This window comes from Aptenodytes forsteri, unplaced genomic scaffold (genome assembly GCF_000699145.1).
Source record: "Aptenodytes forsteri isolate BGI_AS27 unplaced genomic scaffold, ASM69914v1 Scaffold252, whole genome shotgun sequence".
NCBI lineage: Eukaryota > Metazoa > Chordata > Aves > Sphenisciformes > Spheniscidae > Aptenodytes > Aptenodytes forsteri.
Window position 1 is genome coordinate 1,723,376 of NW_008794281.1, and position 21,890 is coordinate 1,745,265.

At 39.8% G+C, this 21,890-nt stretch overlaps 1 protein-coding gene across 1 annotated transcript in view; it reads right to left on the reverse strand.

Moving 5' to 3' along the window:
• Positions 1 to 21,890, reverse strand: part of SHANK2 (SH3 and multiple ankyrin repeat domains 2) — a 325,234-nt gene that overhangs the window by 227,873 nt on the left and 75,471 nt on the right. The window contains exons 10-11 of the mRNA XM_009286552.1: positions 5,172 to 5,481; positions 501 to 670 (exon numbers count right to left, since the gene is read on the reverse strand). Of these exons, the coding sequence (XP_009284827.1) occupies positions 501 to 670; positions 5,172 to 5,481 (480 nt within the window). The remainder of the gene's footprint in view (positions 1 to 500; positions 671 to 5,171; positions 5,482 to 21,890) is intronic.

Below are 21,890 nucleotides of genomic sequence, written 5' to 3' on the forward strand. Positions count from 1 at the left end.
GAGATTAAACCACAAAACTCCCCAAAATATTTACAGTAGGTTCTACCTACCTACTTATCCTGTCTCACGAGGGGACTTCTTCTACTTAACCAATAAATTGTTCCTTGAGGAAAGGGCTTGAAACAGACTTGACCTTATCCCTGCTTCCTTCCTGAGCTGCTTAGATAGCTGACATGTTTACAACCTTTTAAAGCCCTGGAGTTGTCTTTCTATTATGACTACAGAAGCAAATTACGTGCTCTGTGTAAAAGACAATGCTGCTATTACTGCACATATTTCTGAATTTTAGCAGTACTTTGAAGTCACTTACAGTTAAAATGGTAGCTGAATATGCATTGGTTACAAAATAGAACTAGGAGTAAAATACCCTGTAAAGAAACAAATGCATAAAAGCACTTTTACTGAACAGATTTTTTCTTCCCTGAAATAGAAGAGAATTTTAAAATAAAATTTCCATCTAGCAGAAGAAAACGTCGATTCAAAATTAATTACATACTCACCTTTGACTCTGTCTCCTTTGTGCAGATGAATTTCCCCTTCTCCTTGAGGTTGATATGGCTTTACGACAATAAATAGTCTTCCAGGTACAGCACTGTAAAGCTTGCGTTTTGGACCCTGATAATCCAAGGCAGACAGAGTATCCTTGTTGGCACTAGGATTGTAAACGGCACTAGAAATTGAAATTAAAAAACATTAACTTGTTATTTAAAATAGGTAAAGTTAATCATTTACCATCACATTAGCAGGATTGAATTAAGCGGTGAATAACGTAATTGTCTTCCAGTAAGGCATCTAACCCTGCAGAAAAAATATACATTTTTCATCCCAAATACATGCTTTTAATGGTTGAAATCTTTCAATATGAAACATGATCAATATTCATCTGACCATGATGGCCTAGAAAACACATAACACTGAAGTTTTTAGTTTTTCTGCGAGTTAAACTTGCACACCCACAGACCCTGATGAAGTTTAAAATGTATATGCAAATCATACATTACAAGCATCACAATTTGTCGGAAAGACTTTAAAACGTCACTATTTACAGTTATTGTTGGGAATGGATATCTTTGTACTATTGTAACGTTACCTGAACAATCAAGACAACTGAATTATTAACTGAATGGACTGAATAATCAAGTTACTTCATCACTCCAAGGCCTGGAGCTAAATTTTAGATCTGCACAAAGCATGGTTCTTATGGCTAACGTATTCTCCGGAAGATCATTTCTTATTGATGGCAATCAATAGCTCTCCCAGTGACTTCAGAGTGGTATGCCCAGAGAAGCCACAGGTCATCAAACAACTCACAATCTACTTGTGGTGTATAAAGAAGAAATTATTGAAAGCCGGTGAACGATCCATAAGATCATTATTAAACCTCCCGAAAAATGAGTGAGCTGCCAAAAATGTAAGGTGAGAAAAAGGCAAATATTAGAGAGGGGGGGAAACCTATAGGAGATATCGTAACAAACTTGCAATACACTACTATTCAACTTTTGGAAAAAAAAAATAAATAAAAACTTGAGGTCTTGCACAGAAAGTCTAGAAACAGAAAATATTATTGAGAAAGAAGAATATTCGTAAAGATTTATAGGAAAAAGATAGAGTACCAAAGGAAGAAGAATGATTTAATGGTGGCCTAGCATTGTAACATTTCGCTTACTTTCTTGTAAGGAGCAAGAAAAGATCTCAAACTGCTATAAGCAAAATGAAAGACGAGGGCTGGAGTTTACTGTTTCTTCGCCCTTTTTTTTTAACCAATCTCCTACAAAAATAGGAGCCAGTAAGGCTCTCAATATAGGGAAAGAAGAAGTTGTCTGGTAAAAAGCCAAACACAGTGGATCTTCCGTATCAGGAACACTTCCTGCAGTAACTTCTTTACCATTTGGAATAGCATCCCCCTTTCACCTCGCTGTTCCGTTCTTCTATTACTGTGAACAGGCGCTAATAAAGATAAGCCGTACTTCAGTGTTTAAAAGTGAGCTCTGGCTGCACGTCTGTGATGGAGTTTGCATCAGAAACCTCAGCCAACTCTCGCAGTTGTTTAAAGGAAGACACAAAAAGATGATGTTTGGGTTTCAGTTCTTTTGCTCCATTTCTTTTTCCTTATAAGCGAAGAAACAGTCATCACCATAAAAAAAAAAATCCAGATCTATAGACTGTTGCTACACATCCAATTTCCACTTCTATCAAGCTTTATTTTAAGCCTAGTCTGGTAGCAGCCAGGTAGCAGCTATTCATAATTTTATGTCCCAGCATCTTCTTTAACTCCTATCACAGAAGATTCATTCACTCTCTCTTTACCGAAAGAGGAGGGGGAAATGGAACACTTAACCTTCGCACTGAATGCATCATTTCTCATGAGACAGGCTTACTAGTGGAAATCAGGGCTGCAACATGGGATAGATGACTTCTTAAAAAAAGATCTTTCCTCTCCCCGCCTTGTCCCCGGCTTGGGCTCCCAGCCCAGCAAGTCCCATGCCATGAAGGCGCAGGAGGAGGATGCGGAGATTCCAGAAGACCTGCGGACGTGTTTCCCTCTCGCCCAGAAGAAGGTGGCCATCCTTGATGGCTCAGCCCTGACGGAGGCTGTGCTGGCGCCTCCTTTCACTAATCACTGTGGGACAAATTCCACAGGAAGGGTGCCAGTTCCCCTGCCTCCCCCAGCTCCCTCCCCCAAACCACTTTGGTATGAAAAGCAGCAGCCTCGTGAAAAGATAAACACCTGAGCCACACAGGCTGTAAAGATCACATGCACCCCTTCCAGCATCGCTTTCCAGCCCTCTCCTTTCCACAATGCAAACCCCACAAACCTCATTAACCCTTTGTCGTACTCGAACCTTCTCCATTAATTAACCTATCCCTTCTGGCTGCTTCTGCTCCAGAATTCAATCTCCTGCTATATCAAAAAGGTCTTTTTCATCTAAGGGGAACAACAGCGTCATGGCGAATGTATTATTTGCAAATAATAAGCAGAGACAGCAACAATTCCCACATTTAGCTGACAGTAAGTAGGTGGCCATACAGTTAAACAAAATCTGTGAGGAAGTGTCACGTAAGGTGCCATTCATGACTGCAAAACAGGCCTGTGGCAAGAAAAGGCATTGCTTGCAGGACAAATTATATATAAAATCCTTTCAGTTGTCTTTAAATTTAGAGAGCCTCCAGCTCTCTTCTCAGTACTTGCACGTGCTCTGGACATCTCTGAAACAAGTCTTGGTGGTACATATGAAACTCTGCAGCTGGGTAGCAGTTTAAGTAGCTGTGATACTGATGCACTAAGAGAAAGACCAAAATTTTATTTCCACAAAATTTCAGGCATTAAATTGGTTTCCACTATCATTTGTGCTAGTTTTCAAAATCACGTGCTTTCAGAAAGGGAAGAGGAAAGTGGCTGAATAAAGTCAAAGCAAATAAATGTTTGCTTATTCAAAAAAAATTTTTAATTCTTCCCCTGCCTCAAAGGATTGTTGATACTTCAAGAATTTGGAAGTGCGTTATCCCAGAAATATTGATGAAAAGGCACTTTTTATCCCTCCCAGCCAAAATAATCATTGACTCTAAGGTAAAACCACCCACTCTGGTGGCATCAGCCGCATCCAGTGGAGTACAAGGGCACTCATTCTCTGAAAAGCACCTCCTCCCTTAAGCAAAGCCTCATTACAACCTGTTTTTAAGCTGATACGGGTCTCTGTGAGGAAGTGTCACCCGAATTATAACCAAACGAGTTTTTGCCGTTACTGTAACATACAACAAGGTAAGATGAGTTTGCTCTACTGCATGAAACCCCTGGCATAAGAAATTTGTGTCCTGTTCCTTCCAGTGATTCTTTACATTTCAGACGACTCTTTTTTTTACAACGCACCATATTTCCACCCTCCGGCAGTATTGTTACTATCACAAATAGCGCTTGTCAGTTTGGGTGCCTACAGCCAAGGAGAGAAGACGACTGTGCAAGGTAACAGGTGACAGCTTCAACTACACGACGTTCTGGTTTACTGACTTGAAAACTCAAGTAAAGATCCATCACACCTACAAATGACAGAGAGAAACCAACAGCTGCCTTTCTTAACAATACTCATGTCCTTTTCTACTCTGAACAGCGGATGGTTTTTGATACTAGGAAACAGGACAGACAAAGCCTGATATTTTAAATGACCGTTGAATTAAATGTGTTTGGTCAAAACATTTAAGCTCTAATTCTCTCCATCAGTACTCAGCTCTGCCTCCCTTCATTTTTGCAGCCCTGCGCTTGAACCCCCCGTCCTGGTGCAGCTCCATCGCTTGCACACTTGACAGATGCAGTTCCCGAGTCCTCCTCAAAGTGAAGCTGTAATTGCCTGTTCAAAGGGCAGTGGCTTCACAAAGCTGGAGCCCCCTTTTGTGATCAAAACTCAGACACAATCCTCTGTTTTATTGTATTACTTACAATACCTACATCACACTAATTAGTCAGGATTTGCTCTCCAGTGGGACAAAGCTGCAGGATATTTGCAGAGAGTGCCTGCTAAATCACATTTGTAATTCAAGAGGAAAGGAAGAGCAGCAAAGTCATAGGGAATGCAAAACCCTGCAGCAAGGATAATCATGAAAGAAGCCCCTGACATCAATCACCACCATCTCAAGAAGCCCCCTTTGCTCTCGGCCAGCCTCCTACACAGCCCCACTTATTCCCCCCAGTTATTCCCTCTATTTTCCTCTTTGGTTCACCACACATCTACAGAAGGGAGGACTTAAACAGTCTCTGCTTCACCACCCATGAGCAGCTCCAACACAGGTTCCAGACATGACCAATAGTTTCATGGAGGGACCAAGTATCTCAGAAACATTTTACTTTGCTGTTAAATATAATCATTATTTCAACTATTAAAAGATCTTGAGAACTAGCACCTTGATTTGGAGGTGCAAACTCAGTGATAAGTCACTGCTGAGCTTTGCTGAACTTTAAAGTCTGCCTGGCTGCTGGAGCTCTGTGAGGAAACAGCTGGCTTTGACTGGAGCTTCCAATTAAAATATTCACACTTGGACATGTTCCACTGTGCTGAGGTTTTATTACTTATATATTATAGAGAGTGCAAAATGGGCACATAAATAACGTAAAAGAACATGGCAGTCCAGCATGATGACGTTAGGGATATCTCACGCTGTGCAAATAGTCAAAAAGTCACCTGATGTGCCTGTGCTGCTGCCGTTTGGCATCCTCTCCCAGCCTGTTTAGGGATGGCGACCGGCTCCGGGAGGACGGAGTGTAACTCCCCACAGTTTTTACAGTTCCATTAGGATTATTCTGCATCTGTTGAAGTAGATGAGGTGAAAGGCTGCGGTGTGAAGAAGCAGAGGAGGAGGCTGACCACTCGGGGAGGTTGTTGATGTTCAGATTGTTGTCGCTGTTGGAACGAAGCAAGATCCGAGGTGCTGCTAAGGTGCTTGGAGGTCTCCGCCTTCTGTTTGAATAGGTGGGAGCCTCTCTAAAGGGCACTGTGTAAAGAAAGACATCCAGGGTAATCTCAGATGATTTCACCACTCATATGTGTTTACCACCCCATAAAAAGATTTAGCAACATATGGCATTGTTTCTTCTGCGGAGACAGAAACTCTACCTTGCCTGCATAGCTAATAGAATTAATTATCTTTAAAACATCATTAAAACCAAAAACAACTGGGCAACGTTAACCTGTTTACTGGCTTTAGTAAATAGTTAGGCAACACCAGCAGCATGAGTCTGCTGAACAGTCTGAACTATGGCCTAGGAAACGGGAAACACCTCATTATTGCCAAGTTTGAGTCTCGGAAAGTTCATATTTGTGCTACGTTGTCACATTCAATCAGAAAGCTACAGAACAGGGCTGATCAGCAGAATTTTTGATGTATGATCTAACTTCCTTCTCCCATTGGCACCCACACTGGGAGAATTTTGTTCCATTGCCAGTTCAAGCCTAACCCGAAGTCTGTAGCGTTAACAGTCACCTTATCCCCGTCTTCCAGGTTAAAAATTGAGGACATAGACTTTTCTCCTGGCAGAACTCTATTACATTGCTATAATCCCCAGGTATTCCTCTCTTTCTAATCTAGGCATTTCTACCACATCTATTACTATTGTATATAGAACATATTACCCGAGGGTAATACACTCACTTCGTCACGTGCCGTGTCCCAGAGAGAACATGACTGTATCCAAAGGCTGCAATATACTACTTAATGAAATAGCCATAACAGAAAACAAAAGCAAGGGCAATAAAAATCGAACACAAACCAGAGGGCCCATCCTTTCATCAGTGTTACTGGTACAGTGCTGCAGTCATACGAGAATTTGTACCAGCAGACACTAGATTTTCCAGATCTCCTTTTCTCACTGTAGTGGGTCAGTTAGTTCCAAGTGCAATTTAAAAGGCAAATTTCCTAATAAAAGGCACCCAGCTCTCACTAGATGCGATGGCATTTCCCACCCATCTTATAAGGTACTAAAGGATCTGACCCTGAGAACTCATGCTTGCCTCGGTCCCCATTCATGCGACTACTCTCATTAATTTATTCAGTGGAACTCATGGAGTCGCAGGATTTGATCCAAAGTGCACATATTTACATCTGAAAAGTCGCATTTATTCAGCGGAACTCAGTTGCAGGATTTGATCCAAAGTGCACATATTTACATCTGAAAAGTCGCAGTAGTATAACTAACAAAAGGCAGGCAGGCATTATTCTGAGGACTTTATTGAGCTGTTGTAATTTTCAAAAAAATCATATTTCAATTGGGAAAGAAGCCCCACAAAATATCATCCTACATGTCTAAAGTGCCAGTAAGTGCCATTTATAAAGTGCCAGAAATGTCTACGCACTCAATACCCTTCAAAAACACACAAAAACCAGAATAAGAATGTCTGTCATACTGTGCAAGTAAATGAATTCATATAAATATGAATATACATAGGAATCAATCTGTCCTGCCTTGAAATACAGCCTTTAATTGAGAGAACACAGCAAAATTTAAGGTTTCAGAGCAAAACTGAAAGCATATTTGTAACATAAAATAAAGATGGAACTGCAAGTAAAAGAATGGCTTATATAATTTTCACCAGAATCAGTTTAAGATTAACTGAATATTTTAAAATAACATCCTTCGTATTTCCCACGAGCTGAAACTTTCTCTGGTAAATAGCTCAACAACATCGGAACAAACAAGAGAAGAGTGTGCAGAGAGAGCAAGGGCTTTAAATTCATTTCCATAATATTTCATTTGAAACAAGGCTGAAATAAGGGAAGCAGTCTTTAAAAGCTGTTAAAGGGGATAAAGCATGGAAGTCCAATATTTACGCTAGAAACTGGCAGAAACTCTGGCTAATTTTCAGACTATTCCAAATTTTTCATATTTCATATTTTTTTAAGATTTCAAAGCAGCAGAGTATGTCACTGAAAGCACCTTGGTGCTTCAAATGTCACGGTGAAAGCCCCGGTTAGTACTAACTCAAAGAAAACTCACAGCACTTGTTTCCAAAATTGACATCTACAGATCCTCCAGACCGATGTATTTGACATAGACGTGCCGTTTGTGCATTCCTGTATTTCTGACATTCGGCATACGGCTCTAGGAATTATTTCATTGAAGGCAGGGATCTTTCCCAGGTACAATAAAGCAGAATAGCTACTGTAATAATTTCAGGAAAGGACAAAGCACACAAAACTGAGTATAGGGAATGTTTTGCACATACAGGTTTGCTACCTGAAGGTCGCATGCTGTTCCCTTGGGGTCACCAAAGTATGTCTTGGACCTCAGTAAAAATTGGATCTGACCCTTAGATATTAATTTTTCATGAACTTAAACACTCCAAGCAGACTGCCGAGCCTTCCAGCCACAGACTGATAAAACTAAATTTTGCCAACATTTTGGGGATGTTTACTGTAACTTCTGAGAGGTTGGTGGGATATCTTCTGGCGGGAGTGGGAGGGAGCACGAGGGGCACGGTGCTCAGGCACGGCGACAAGACGGACGGAGAATTGCTGAGCACGTTTATACCGACAGATTTTAGAAAAAACAAAACTGGCACATTCATTCCTACTGAAAAACAGGGTATACACACTCTCCAGGTGCCAGATTAAATGACTTCTTTTTCCCTTACATACCTTAGAAGGATTTTGCACGACCATTTAGGAGTCAGCTTTTGCTTTGCTATTAATGTTCTATTCTTAAGGAGAGAACTACAAGCAAAATTAGCCTTTACTACAGAAAATAAACAGGAAAGGGGACAACTAATTACACCAATTGACGTGTGTCTAACACAAATCTTTTATAGAAAGAGTTAAAAATAAGCATTTCCGTGCCTAAAGTGATTAATATTCCACCCAACTGTTTCTTTTCCCCAGCAATCTGCAAACTGTAAGTGGGTGGATATTTTTTTAGCTGCTTCTTATAGGCATTATTTATATTATTTTCACAATAAAAAAATAACTACAACACAAAATGATGAAATGCCAATGTCCACGCTTTAACCCCTGCTGGACACTGTTTCTCCCTAATATTTCACCATCTTCAGAACTGTAAGAATAACTGCTGCAAAACTTGTTTGGGAAAAACACTTGATATAAAATGACATGAAAATGTCTGAACTAATTTCATGCCCCTAAAGTTTAAAATTATCATCCCTAAAAGCGTACCTGAAAGTACCGTTTAATCCTTCCTCCAGCTCTCAGAATTCTATTCCTGGCATTTCATACAGCTGAAGGGGCAATTCAGCACCATTCACTGACAAAATTCACCTAGGAAATTCCTTACGTGTCTTCAAATGCATTTCTTAGGGAACAAAAACATTTTTATAACTACTTGACTCTTCAGAGAAACACCTAAAATGAATAAAGTCACATCCAGCCTTAAAAATCAGTTGCCTAAATGGACTGTCTAACACAAAATAATTTTGAAAAAGAAACTGCAGGAATTGATTAATTATAGAGTCACTAAGCCGATCATATCAAATGTACACAAGAAAACCGGTCTGAAACATCAAAGTGTTCTGCTTTCATTGCTTACCTTCTTTCTTTGTGAAGGCATTTAACAAAGACTTCATTTTCCCTTTTTACTTTAGCAGCAATCCCCTCATTATATAACCTTTGCTGGGAAGAAAGAGGCAAAAAAATAAAATAAAACAAAATAAAATAAAAAAAATAAAGCTACCCAATTTCTATGTGTTCAGGCTGCCTGCACCCTGACATAAGCAGCAGGTTTCTGGGCACTGTGTAATTGCGAGCATAGCTGGGCATGCAGTACCCAGCGTTCTGGTGACAAAGCCCACCCCACATTCTGTCTGTCAGCTGGGAGCCAACTGTGCATAGACTGGAGCTGCTCAAAAAAAAAAAAAAAAAAAAAAAAAAAAAAAAGAAATCTTGCTATCTTTCACCTTTCACAGCTATCTTTCACAGCATTAGTCATGTGAACTCCACCGCCACAGCCTTGCAGACGATACTCTTGCTTCCGCGAGCGCTGGCTGCATTTGTGCGGGAGCGAACGCGGGGCTGAGGGAGGTGCAGGCGGCCCGAGCTCCGAGGGGGCCAAAAATTCACATTTGCAAAGGGCAGGGGGGGAGCGAGGCGTGAAAAGGTACTTCGCAGCAGCGCTCCGCAGGCTGCAACTGGGGAAAGGAAAACCTTGATGGAGATGAGAGCTGCTGTAGAAGTGCATTTAGCTTTTAAACTTGCACAGCTGACTCTCAGTGCGCAGAGGCTTTGTGTTATTTAGTTGCTTTTTGCTATTTGTTTATTTGCTTTTTGCTATTTATTTGCTTGCTTACTGCAATAATCCAAAGAGCCGATTTGAGGAAAAGTACCAATCGCACCAAGCTTCACACAATGACTACGTTAAGAACGGAGGCAAAACTGCCACTAAACAGAGTATCTTAACATGGCCTATATTCCAGTCTGAAACAGATGAGATACAAGCACAATTATTTTCCACTCCCCTTCCATTGCACTGGAATAAAACAGAATTTCTGTTCGCACAGGGTAAAAATATGAAAAATTGACCAAGCCGTTTCGCTAAATTCAGTGCAGATGTCAGAAAATAAATGATGTAGCCATTGCAGTTTTTAAAGTACTAGTTCTGAAAAAAAATTCTATAGATAGCTATGCCAGCCAGTGCAAACATGCTCCCAGAGGAAGAGCAAATAACTGAAACAGGCAGATAGGAAGCAGGGGGGAGGTGCTAACAACCACAAAAATTTTAAGCGTAACTAGTTAAATGTAAGATATAAAGATTCCAAAGAATAGGAAAGTCACTGTTTAAAAAAAGCAGAGTAACCTACATTAAGAAATTGTGGTCAAATAGTACAAACTATATAACAGTTAATAAATATTTATTCCATTTCAGACATCTCTGCTGATCGCTAATGCATCTATTTTGAAAATTAGGTCTTTTTCTCACTGAGAAAACTGCTTCAAGAAAGACAGAACATAAATGACTTAAATGGATTTAACCTCTGTATGCATAATGATCTCCTATTTAACATAACACTGAAAAGAATTAGTAAGCATAAATAAATGAAATAGTTTAAACTTAATTTAACATTACAGTGTTTACATAGTTATTAATTTATAAAGAAAGGAATTTTTCTCTAAATTAATAGAATTTTACGCTTTGGTTGAATTTATTTTTAAAAGCAACTATTCTTCGCAGGTGGAAATCTTACCAGCGCAAATGTCCCACACAGCACATGTACATCATTAAACGTCTTTATCTGACAGGAAGAATTTTCTTCTTAACTTTGGAAAGATGCAAAGCTTTCTAAAGAATAACTTTGAACTGTTATTCGCTAACTTATACATATGTGCATTAATCAGGTCCCCAGAAGAACCAATATCGTTTCCAGAACGAGAACTGCTATGCCAGAACAACCGTGCCACTAATTTGAATTATAAGCTTCCGTGCGTTACTTTTTCTAATATCTTCATTCAAACTCCTTGATTATATTTGGAGCTACAAATGACAAAGGAGCTATAATTATTAATAATATTTTACATTTCTGTAGTGCTTTCTAACTAAACGTAGCCAACAGTATGCGAGGGCTTGTGAATTCTGCATGGAAACCTCAGTATCTGGTAGCACTCCTGTTTCGATAGCCAAATGGAGACTGACAGAAGCGAGTTTTCTGGTGGTGGTTCCTGAAATGCTCAAGAAAGAGACCGAAATCTTAATTTTTGCTTACTGATGGGGCTGAGATAGTCCTTGGTAAAAGTTAGGTGAGCGCTTGCGGGTGATCCTTACTTTTAGCAACCACGTGGTAACGTAAGGGCTGTGCCGCTGCGCAGTGTCTCCTTAACTCCAGGCATTGCCATAATGCCCGGGGGCACAGGTTTCCTAGGGGGTGCATCTTCATTTTAGACAGTGTAGGGCAATATACTTTACTGACGATACAGAGCATAGCTTGATCCCCGCGTACTTCAAGAGGAGAATTACCTGTCGTGCCCACAGGAAAAGAAGACAACCACCGCCTCCCTCTGCTCAGTTCTGCGCTTGAATAACCAGAACACCAGTCACAGAACATTACGGACAGGCTATAAGCATTAACTACCCGCAAAGGGATGGGATCTCAGCGTTGCTCGTGTTTCTCTAAGCAGAACGTCCTGGGCGTTTTACTGAGAAGGTGACACTGGTGTAGAAACCTGGGAGTCGAACCCTCAAACTGCCTCTTCCTTTATGGGGGTGTCAGCGTTTCAAAGTAATCGTAGCCTAAGTAATCATAACCTAATCACAGCAGTTAGGCGAGGAAAGGGTTAACTCAACTGTGCTCACTCATGTCTGTTCACATACAGTAAAATAAAAACAGACAGGCAACTGTAGTCAATCAAAATCGATCCCAGGGGGTATTTTTATTAGATTCTTGCCAGAGCTGTAGCATTTCATCATCTAGAGGTTTCTAATCAGCATCATAAAAACATAAAAAATATTACAGTCACTTGAAATTATTGAGTTTCATGGAAATTGTGGGAACTCCTTCCGATCTACACCATCAGATATACCACCTGATGAGTGATCATTTTATTCCATTTAACTGTCTGTCTTTTCCCCAACGCAGAAAATGTAATTTCTTCCCACATGGCAGAGCCTACTGCAATAAACACTATTGTACATTTGGAAAATATGACAATCAAGGAAGTCAGTGAACTATTTGCAGCTGCAGTTTTTGATTTTTTCTAATTTTCACTAATAGCTTATTAGAATTTGTTTATTTTAACTGAAGTCCTAAAATCTGTGGTGTTGGGAAGTTAAAAAAGAAAATATTCCAGCAGCTTCCACCTTTTCCTGAAAGATTTTCTGACTCACAATGGTAGTCTTGGTATTATTAGCTCAGGACAAAAACCTAATAATTTGACTATGCTAGCACACAACCCAAAAGCCATTAGCATCCATAATCTAAAAATCATGAAGAACCTTACAAATAGAGGTGAGGTAAGCCCTGATTTCCCTACTGCTTCTGTAGGTGCTCAGGAAAATGTGTGCGAGCTCTGCATGGGGATGTGTCTGAGAAGAAAAGGCCACCTTCAGCAGAAATCAAAACATGGGCTCTTAAGTTCATTTTGATGAGCATTTTTTTGTACATTTGTAACGTCAGGCTCCCAAATTTCATAGGTATTTCAGTCCACAGCTCCCATTAGAAACCTATGGAAAACCAGTGACTGACTGACATACTCTGAAGGATCTATTTTTAGGCACTTAAATGCCTTTAGAAAAAGCGAAAAATTATCTGACCAAACCTATGCTCTTATTTAATCGTCCCACCAACACGTCTCTAAGAGCAAGGGCATCTCAGATAATGGTAGAACACAGTTATGATTGCCATGCTTTATTCTTTTTTCAATTTTGTCCATTTTGGAGTTCTTGCCAGAAAAATCCCTTTAACTTGTATACACATCCAGGTTTTTGTTAAAAATACAGTTCTTAGCATGTATAAATGCATTTCTCTCCACTATAAAATAGGCTTCCCGTATGCTAAGCCACCAAATGGAGAGTTAGACAAGAAAAGACAGATTCAAATATAGACTGTAAAGTACAAAAAGACTCCTGAAAAAAACCCAAACCAACCCTAGGCTGGTACAGTGCTTCTCGATTACTCATGCTTTATTTTTTTCAATTTTGTCCATTTTGGAGTTCTTGCCAGAAAAATCCCTTTAACTTGTATACACATCCAGGTTTTTGTTAAAAATACAGTTCTTAGCATGTATAAATGCATTTCTCTCCACTATAAAATAGGCTTCCCGTATGCTAAGCCACCAAATGGAGAGTTAGACAAGAAAAGACAGATTCAAATATAGACTGTAAAGTACAAAAAGACTCCTGAAAAAAACCCAAACCAACCCTAGGCTGGTACAGTGCTTCTCGATTACTTTCTTATTCCAGAAAGCCACAAGGTGGTCAGGAACACAGGCAGTGGTGACACATTCGGAAGGAATCCACCTCAGGGGAACAACTAAACCTATTGTATAAAGCAAAGGGTTTGTTTTTGGGGTTTTTTTTTCTGAAAAAAAAATCTGGGGAGTTTGCTCAGAAAACTGCAGTTAAACCAGCACTGAGAGAGAAGCATCTGAACCCAGTCAAATGGTGCTCGAAGAGCCCAGCCTTAGCTGACCTAGCGTTAGTATCTCTCTTGCCACATCACTGTTAGCATCTTCTTGCCACCCAGCTACTATTGGTATCAGTCAGCTCCTGGTAGTCGCCTTCAGGCAGTCAGTCCAAGTTTGAAGGGTAGGATGGGGGCAGGAGACTGTGTGTAGGAAAGGACAGCAGAGGGATGGCTCAGGAACAGATGGCAAGAGTTATCAATTAGAAAGAAAAACAAAAAATAGCAGTGCAAGTTCCATAGCCATGTGCCAGACATCCCTTCCGTCACCGGGCATTTCTGCTACGTTGCCGTCCCCAAACTTTGCTCTGTGTGACAAGGGCCAGTCTCACTCTGCTCTCACGAGGAACCTAGCCCATTCACAGAACTTGCTTAAAAAACAACAAGGAGTTGGAAGGCTTCATTAGAGGCAATTCTTCGTGTGGTGAGCTGGCCACTGCTGGGCTCTCCAGTTCTGCAGAAAACACTTTACGTAATTCCTGTTATTAGAAGTATTTTAATAACTAAGCACGTGAGGTGTATGTGTTCGCGGGTACATTTCAAAGGAATTTAAAAGTTGATGAATATACAGTTGCCACACATGCTTAAAATCGTGGGAAATGAAAAATCAATCCCTCTTTCGTACCATACTCACATGATTACCAATAAGCCTTCACTAAGATTACAGCAGTACTGCAAGAATAACATTCAAAGAGCTGCATGCTTCTGCAGAAGGGAGACATGCTCACCTTAAGGCTCTACTTTCAGATGCTTACACAACATCAAGAAGATACAGAGAATCTCCTATTTAGATCACATTTAAAAATTGCTAAGTATTGCTTAAAACTTGTTGTGTGTCAGAACAAATGTCTGAAATCTCTTTGATAGGTTAGAAGATAATAGGTTTAGAAATTATGGTCCAAAAGAGCTTGAATACCATGCGCTTACCCTTTCTTAAAAAAAATTTACCAGGCTCAATGTGGCAATATCTGCAAATATCTGAAGCTCTGACTGCAGCGATACAGATACACAGATCAGAATTTACCTGAGAACCGAAATAAAACCTCCGTCCCCAAGGATGAGAGGCTGCTTTGTAGCCTGCAATTGCGTGAGGAATCTGGGTCAGGGGTGCAGATAAAAGCGGAACAATGGAAGGTTAAAAGGTGGGAAAATGAACCCCTCCGATTTGGTGTGAAAGGCTGGAAGTGGGGAGGAAACAATGGCCAATAATGAGGGAGATGTCTTGCAAGTAGCAGCTTGAAGAGAGAGAAGAGCAAATGCAATGAGAGAAAGCTACAATAGCTGAAGGAGAATTTTAAAACACGATTGAAATCTATCAGCAATGTCGAAGAAAGCAGCCTATTTGAATAAAATATGTATGGCTCACTTTCACTCTAACAGGTATACTGCAATAAAGAAAAAGCAACTCATCCCAATAAAAACCTGTATTTTATGTAGTTCTGTTTCTGCAGAGTATTCTCCCTCAGCCAGAGGTGGGGAATGGGAAGGCCAGCTCTGACAAGGGTTTCTCAAGGTTTTATACTCCCGGAGCACCCATAGCCCCTCATTTCTATTATGCATGTTTGGGTTGAAAGTAACATCAAACCTGACTCTGAATAGTACAAATAATTACAATAAATATTTGTATCTATCTTCGATACACTTGTGCACCCAGATAACAAATCGTTTTTTCTGCTGTTTGTGACGACCTTTCCACTGTAGCATGGCCAAGGAAAAAGAAAATCTTTTAAAAAGTAAATAGGTTTTGTGAATCCTTTCAAAAAAGGCAATGGGTGATTTGCAGTAGATAAAACAAGAAACTACTTTAATTGATTTGATTACTTTTTGATGGCATTTCTTTAAACATGGACTGGGCTGATTTCATGGTCTCTTTTCATCAGCAAGTAGAACTCGTGCAGAATTGTCCATCTTTATACAGCAGCAGACTATTAGTAACCAGCTACTTAGAAGTGTCGTTGAACCAAGAGATTAACAACTTATACGGTATCTGGACAGAAAGATCTATTTAGCGCAGACTATCAGCTTGAACCGAAAGCATTCAAGTGTGAACCCCTGAAGCTGCATTCTTTTACCTCCAACAATAAGATAGAAAATACAAATCAAATATAATTATACCCCACTACAAATTCTTATGCTCTTTAAACAAGCTGGTGAAAGGCTGGTGCAATTTTCTCCACTAATAATGATACACTGGGAAATCTAGTCCTGATGCAGCACCACTTAGAAGCATTGAATTACACAACAAATTAATTTCGTTCTTTGCATTATGTATACATTGAGTTGGGAAAAATATCATTTAACATCAGGGGGCTGTGCATATCCCAACCCACATAGTTTATGCTGGGGAAAAAAAAAAAAAAGAGAGAAAAGTGTCATTCAGAGAGAGGAGAATTTCATGGCTGGTAGCTCCTGCAAACAAAGATGCCTGATTCTTCTTTTCACGTCTGACGCTGATGGGCCTTGGATGCAGTATACAAATTTGTGGGTTGCAGTCTGATGTTGCAGAGGAGAACAAAGACAAATGAAACTACACAAGATGCTTAGAAAAACAAACGTACCAATATTGGATTGCATGCTCTTTCTGTGTTCTGGTGTTGTACAGAAAACAATCTAATTCTGCCTTTGTGTAACTCTCCTCCTACCAAAAGCTCTCAACGAATTCCTTAAATCATTATGTTGTTCCAGGCTTTATTCAGTGATTTGATTTCACTGCTTTAATCTAAGTGTGAACCTCTTTAGTAAATAGTGGGACAAAGCATCTGTGCTTCCAAAAGTGTTGGTGGATCATGTCAGTTTTATTTAGAATAACACCATTTTCCTAACTGAAAAGTGTATAGTGCTCTCAATGGGGGAAAAAAAATTGGTCTCTCGTAGAAGTTACGAAATATGTAACTAGCCAAAGTGGTCAAATGGCATGCCACAGGCACGTGCATTATGCTAGTACACTTTATATACACAGCTGTGATTACTGGGAGGGTGGAGGGTGTTGGGTAAATGTATGTGTACTATTTTAGGTGTCAGCCAGTTGGATCCAATTCTCCAGGCTTCTTATCTCTTGGCACTATTCCCCCAGCACATCACATAGGAAATGCACCCACTCTGCTCTGACAACATTTTACAGTACCTGTGCAGAAGTCTAAATGATAGCACGAGGTGCATAAGGATGGAGAAGTGCACCTACTATGAATGCCAGCTTTATAGCCCATCCTTGGCTCAAGCGTTTCTCAAACATACAGTTACTCCTGATTCACTGCAGGGCAAATGACAGAAGAAACCAAGCCATGGCGTAAAAGTTCATGCATGAGTTAGCCCAAGGCAGGAATTATAAGAAAACAGCAAAGAAACAAATCCACAATATCTTCTTTTAGCTCCAGCTCCTCCCTTATCTTCAACTCTTAAATCTTGGTGTCCTTCACCACCATTTTTCAATCTTGTTTTCCCTTCTTCTCATGGCTAGTCGCCTCTCATGGCTACAGTCACCTTTCACTGCTTCCACCACCAGTTCTCTAAGGATAATCTGCCTGCCACCCAGAGACAACGGGAAATAAATGGCACGTACAAGTGCATCAGGAGAGAGAATTTCTAGAAGGTATCACGTCATGGCAAAGTTACATAAAATTAGCAACGAAGACAAATGGATAGGGATAGAATGAGGGGGGGGCAAGAAAACAATCTATGAGGTAGCTCATCTAGAAGAGGAAGATCTATAGGAGGTCGCATCACATAAATGTCTAACAACAGTGGGAAAGAAATCACCCAATCTTTATACACCAAAATTTAACTGTGAAGAGAGGAGGGAACAATCAAGTAGTTAATATGACATTGCTATATCTTTTGAATACCTTGCTGCACTTTGAGGGTAATACTTTCATTGAGAAAAGAATACATTATTTTACAGAGGAGACACACCTGGGCTTGAGCTGTCAGCAAAGGAACTACAGAACTGTGAAAGCGTTTCACTCTGCCGGTTGGCTTCCCACGGGTGCATGCTACTTTATGATGTATTTAACGACAAAAACGTGCATTACCACTTTCATTCTTATTTTACAGTAGAGCAGCAAAAGGAGCCCATTTTTATTCTGGCAGAGGTATTATCAACAAAACCAGAAACTAAGTGCCAAGAGAACTAAATTGTTGACTCTGCAGCCTGCCTGAAGCCCGTGAATCTGCAAGTAGTGAGAGGAGAATTTAAGGAGAGAATGCTGTTGGGGGTCGTGAGTGTAGAAGAAGCCACTAAGACCTCCATATCCCATAGACTTGCATAACAAACTAGAAAGCAAAAAGCATTTACGTAATCGTAGATGTAGCTTCTCAAATGTGGAGTTAGTGAGAACCATCATTATTGCACCCCATGTTATCCTCTGCACACGTTTTTCTCCCTCCTGTCTAGTATAAGTGATCTTCAAGAATTCCTCATTTGCTCTTATTCTCATCATCTCAATTCCAAAGTGGACCTACCACTGTGAGCACCAAGTTATACTTACACTTTTGAGATGATGCACGTTTGGGTTACCTGAGTAGAGAGTCTCTCACTGCAAATTTCCAATCGTCTTTTATGCTACAGATAGTAGATATGCAATGCAACCATTCAACCCTCAAAATATCTTCTCTTCTAAATTGAGGAGAGCAAGCTCTATCTAAAGTCATGTTATCAAGCAGGATCTTTAAAAAATAAACCCCAATAATTTAAGCTGATAATTGTCTCACTATCCTTAGTTCCATTTAGAAATTTGGTGTTAAAAAGAAACTAAAACATTGCTGACTTATTCATTAAAATAACAGCATTTTAAATTATATTGGTAGCCTACATTTCTTCATCTCAGAAATAACTGTTAATGAATCATGCTGGTATAAATAAGAAAGGATAAAAAAAGAATGTATCCGCTGTAACAGGGGGTTATCTTTGTACAAATATGTAGGTGTTTGCAGCATTTGTAGTGTTCTTAGTGGTTAATCCCATTGAGAAAGGAAGGCTTGCTCACTGAAGAGTTTTTGAGGTGGATTAATAATTAAAGTAATATTAGCAATACTGTGCCTGCTTCTGGTTTAAGACGTTATCACTTGCGTTTTACAATGTTTGGAAATGTTGAGAGTAGCTTGTTTCTTGATGTTGCCTGCAGATTAAGTTTTGAGAGGGCGCACTGACAGCTGAGTTTAGATTTTCTGTAACAAGAATATGAAAAAGGACTCTTGTTTATATAGGTTAGTAAGTCAGAGCAGGTAAATAAGATCAATTGAAAGAATAAAGAAGGTGCAAACTTAAAACCCATTATCAAGAAGTAATCTTATGTACATACTATTTCAGAAATATTACCATTTATTCTTATGTTTCTGGCAGCAGTGGTAGATACAGCTACATGACATTCACTAATTCAGCGGAAAATGCATGGCTGACATCCAAGACATTACTATGAAAATAGAAGTGTTCTGGATATTATTTGGCAGTCACACCCCCGGACATCATGAGTACTACAATAAAATTTGACTTCCGTGTTCAAGTTTCAAAATAACTCTATTTTCTTCCGGACAAGAAGCGATGCAAATAAAGCTAGTAGGAAATGGCAATGCACATCCCTAAAAAAGAAGGGGATCAGAGAACGGAGAGTAATTGTATAAATAAGCAAATTGCATATGTTGTTCTCTACTAAGTCATGGCATTTCAGGTGCAGATTCTTGATGTTTCAGAGTAATTGCAGACTGTGTGTTTAGGGAAGAAATTATTCTCATGTTGGTATTACCTCTACACATGTGTAACTACTGTATGTGTCCACGAGCACTTTCATTAGAGGAAGGATCATTCAGCAGTAACCACCTAGGATCTAGCCTGTGCTTCCACAGAAGCACATCTAAACTAAGTTATGATGATTGTACTCATATATTCAAGGGCACAATTTCAGGTATGAGAATTTTAAGTAATAAACAGTATGTCTTTCTAAGCAAAAAAAAAGTGCATGAAGAATACACTATGTATCAAAAGAAAAAAGTATGTAAGACAGAACAGATAAAACAGGGTAACATAAAATACGTATTTCAGATATTACATTAGGAAGCTTCAGTTGAGAAGCAAATTCAAATTACTTTCAATATTTTTTTTGTTTACTAGCATTTGTAATAGAAACAGACCTAAAATGAAGGAAAGATCCAGCCCACGGCTCTACCAGTGGACATCAGACACAGTTTCACCAGGAATTTGTGGTGCAGCAATCCTGCAAGCAGCCCCCGGCAGCTTTGGCTTCTGAGGAACCACTGCTTCTAGACCACACACAGGTGACCACAGTCCCCAGGACGCCTCCGCCGCAACGGGGGACAGAAACAGAGTCAAAGATTCTTCACACCCCCCCATGCCGTGTTCCCAGTGGAGGTCGGGAAAGCCTGAGACCACTCCCTCAGCTGGCCGACGACTGGTGGGAGGGTGGTGAAACAGAACAAGAACAAACGGAAATTTTTGAAGTTGGGGAAAACTTTTATAGAAAGTCTTAATATCTTTTTCCTGGTCTAGAATTTGGTAAGAAATTTAGAAATGACTCACCCTAAGTCCCCCCGGCTAGGACCACGCTTTCCTTTATGTTGGGAAGCTGCAAGGAACATCAAAGGAATTATCAGCAGAAAAGGAGGAGGAGAAATAAATGGGACTCACAGGACACATCTGAGGTCAAGAAATAAAGTATAAATGGAGGTGGAAGGACTGGAAAATAGGAAGAAAATACAGTGAAATTCCAGTGATTCCCAGTGAATCTGGGAGATATAATCTGAAAGAGATTTTCAATGGAGAAAATGAAAACGGATTACTGCTTTAAGATAATTAGGAACCACAGTACTCAATGACTCAGGAAAGTGTATGTCATGTAGTATATAAACAAGAAAGCAGCGTACGTTTGGACGCTGAACACTGCACCAAGGCGTAAGGTGCAATTCCTACAGCCTCTTCTCAAATCTTACTCAGTTTCTGAATACCAGACACCAGTTTAACATAAAGATTCATCAAGCCATATAGCAACCAAAAGCAATACAGTAAACAATTAAGATGCAGGAGCAACTAACTGGTGATTAAATTTAGGTAGGAAAGACTACAAAACGTAAATGCTCTGAGCAAGCTCCTACACCATTCACAAAGGCACAGAGTTTTGACACGGGCTTAACTTGGAAGAGATGCACCTCTTACTCTACAGGTTGTTAAGTAATGAATAAACGGGAAAGACACAGCTGTTTAAATCCTAGTCCCAGGAAAGGTGGTATAGCTTTTGCTATGGACTCTAACGGGACCAGGATTTCAGTCAAGAGATAAAGGAACATTTGAACGATGCAAGAGAGAGGACTTTAACAGAGCAATAGAAAACGACCTGCGTAGGATAACGAGAAGAATAGAACAGTATAAAAGCATAGAAACTATTCTAAAGTATTTCTCCTCTCCCCCTACCATTCCTTCGAAAAATCATACTTCATGGATTTTTCTAAGCACATAACTGGGAAGAGAAAAGAGGGTGCAGCCCGGGTTCACAACAGTCAGATAAGCCGGAAGGGAGCTCTCCACAGCCCGTCATGATCACAAGTCACATTTCAATCTGAAAGCTGTACGGAGCCGCACAGTTTATCCCTACCTCTACTGTTGCCCTGTATTCTAGTGCAACCTAGATTTAGCAAAATAAACGGAGAAAACCAATTTCCTTCTTTGACCCATCAAGGGAGTGGAATAATCTGTGGAGCAAAAGTGAAAAATTTCACACCCGTAGAAGAAATCACCGTGAATCGTACTCTCCAGAGTACAACTCCAACAGAAGAACAACCCAGTAAGCCTTCCATTTCATTATTCAAACATCGTCAATATTTCAATAGACGAGGTTCAAAATATTAACCAGGAAACTCATTTTTAACCAGTGCTCCACTGGTCTATTATCTAAAAGAATGGGCTGGGTTTTCTTAGTACTTTTTTCAGCTTACATGATCAAGACGCTTAGCATTTAAAATTTGTTAGGCTTTTTTAGAAGAGACTATATGAGAATTTCTGATCACTAACTGACAGGAATGGATAGCCTTTTCTGAAAATTTGTATTGCTAGTGGTAAATAACATCATAAATGAAATACAGATTATCTCTCCTTATCATCACCTTACTCTGTCTCAGTGTGGATTTTATGTTAGAATCTCACTAATTAAGCCTTACTGACCCATTTTAACCTTCATCTGTGTTCTTTAAAGGGCTGAACTGTCAGGGCTATTGTCGCTATGCACCATTATGGTTGGGGAAAACTCTGTCTGTAAATTTAGTTAATGTTTCTTATCTATTTTTTCA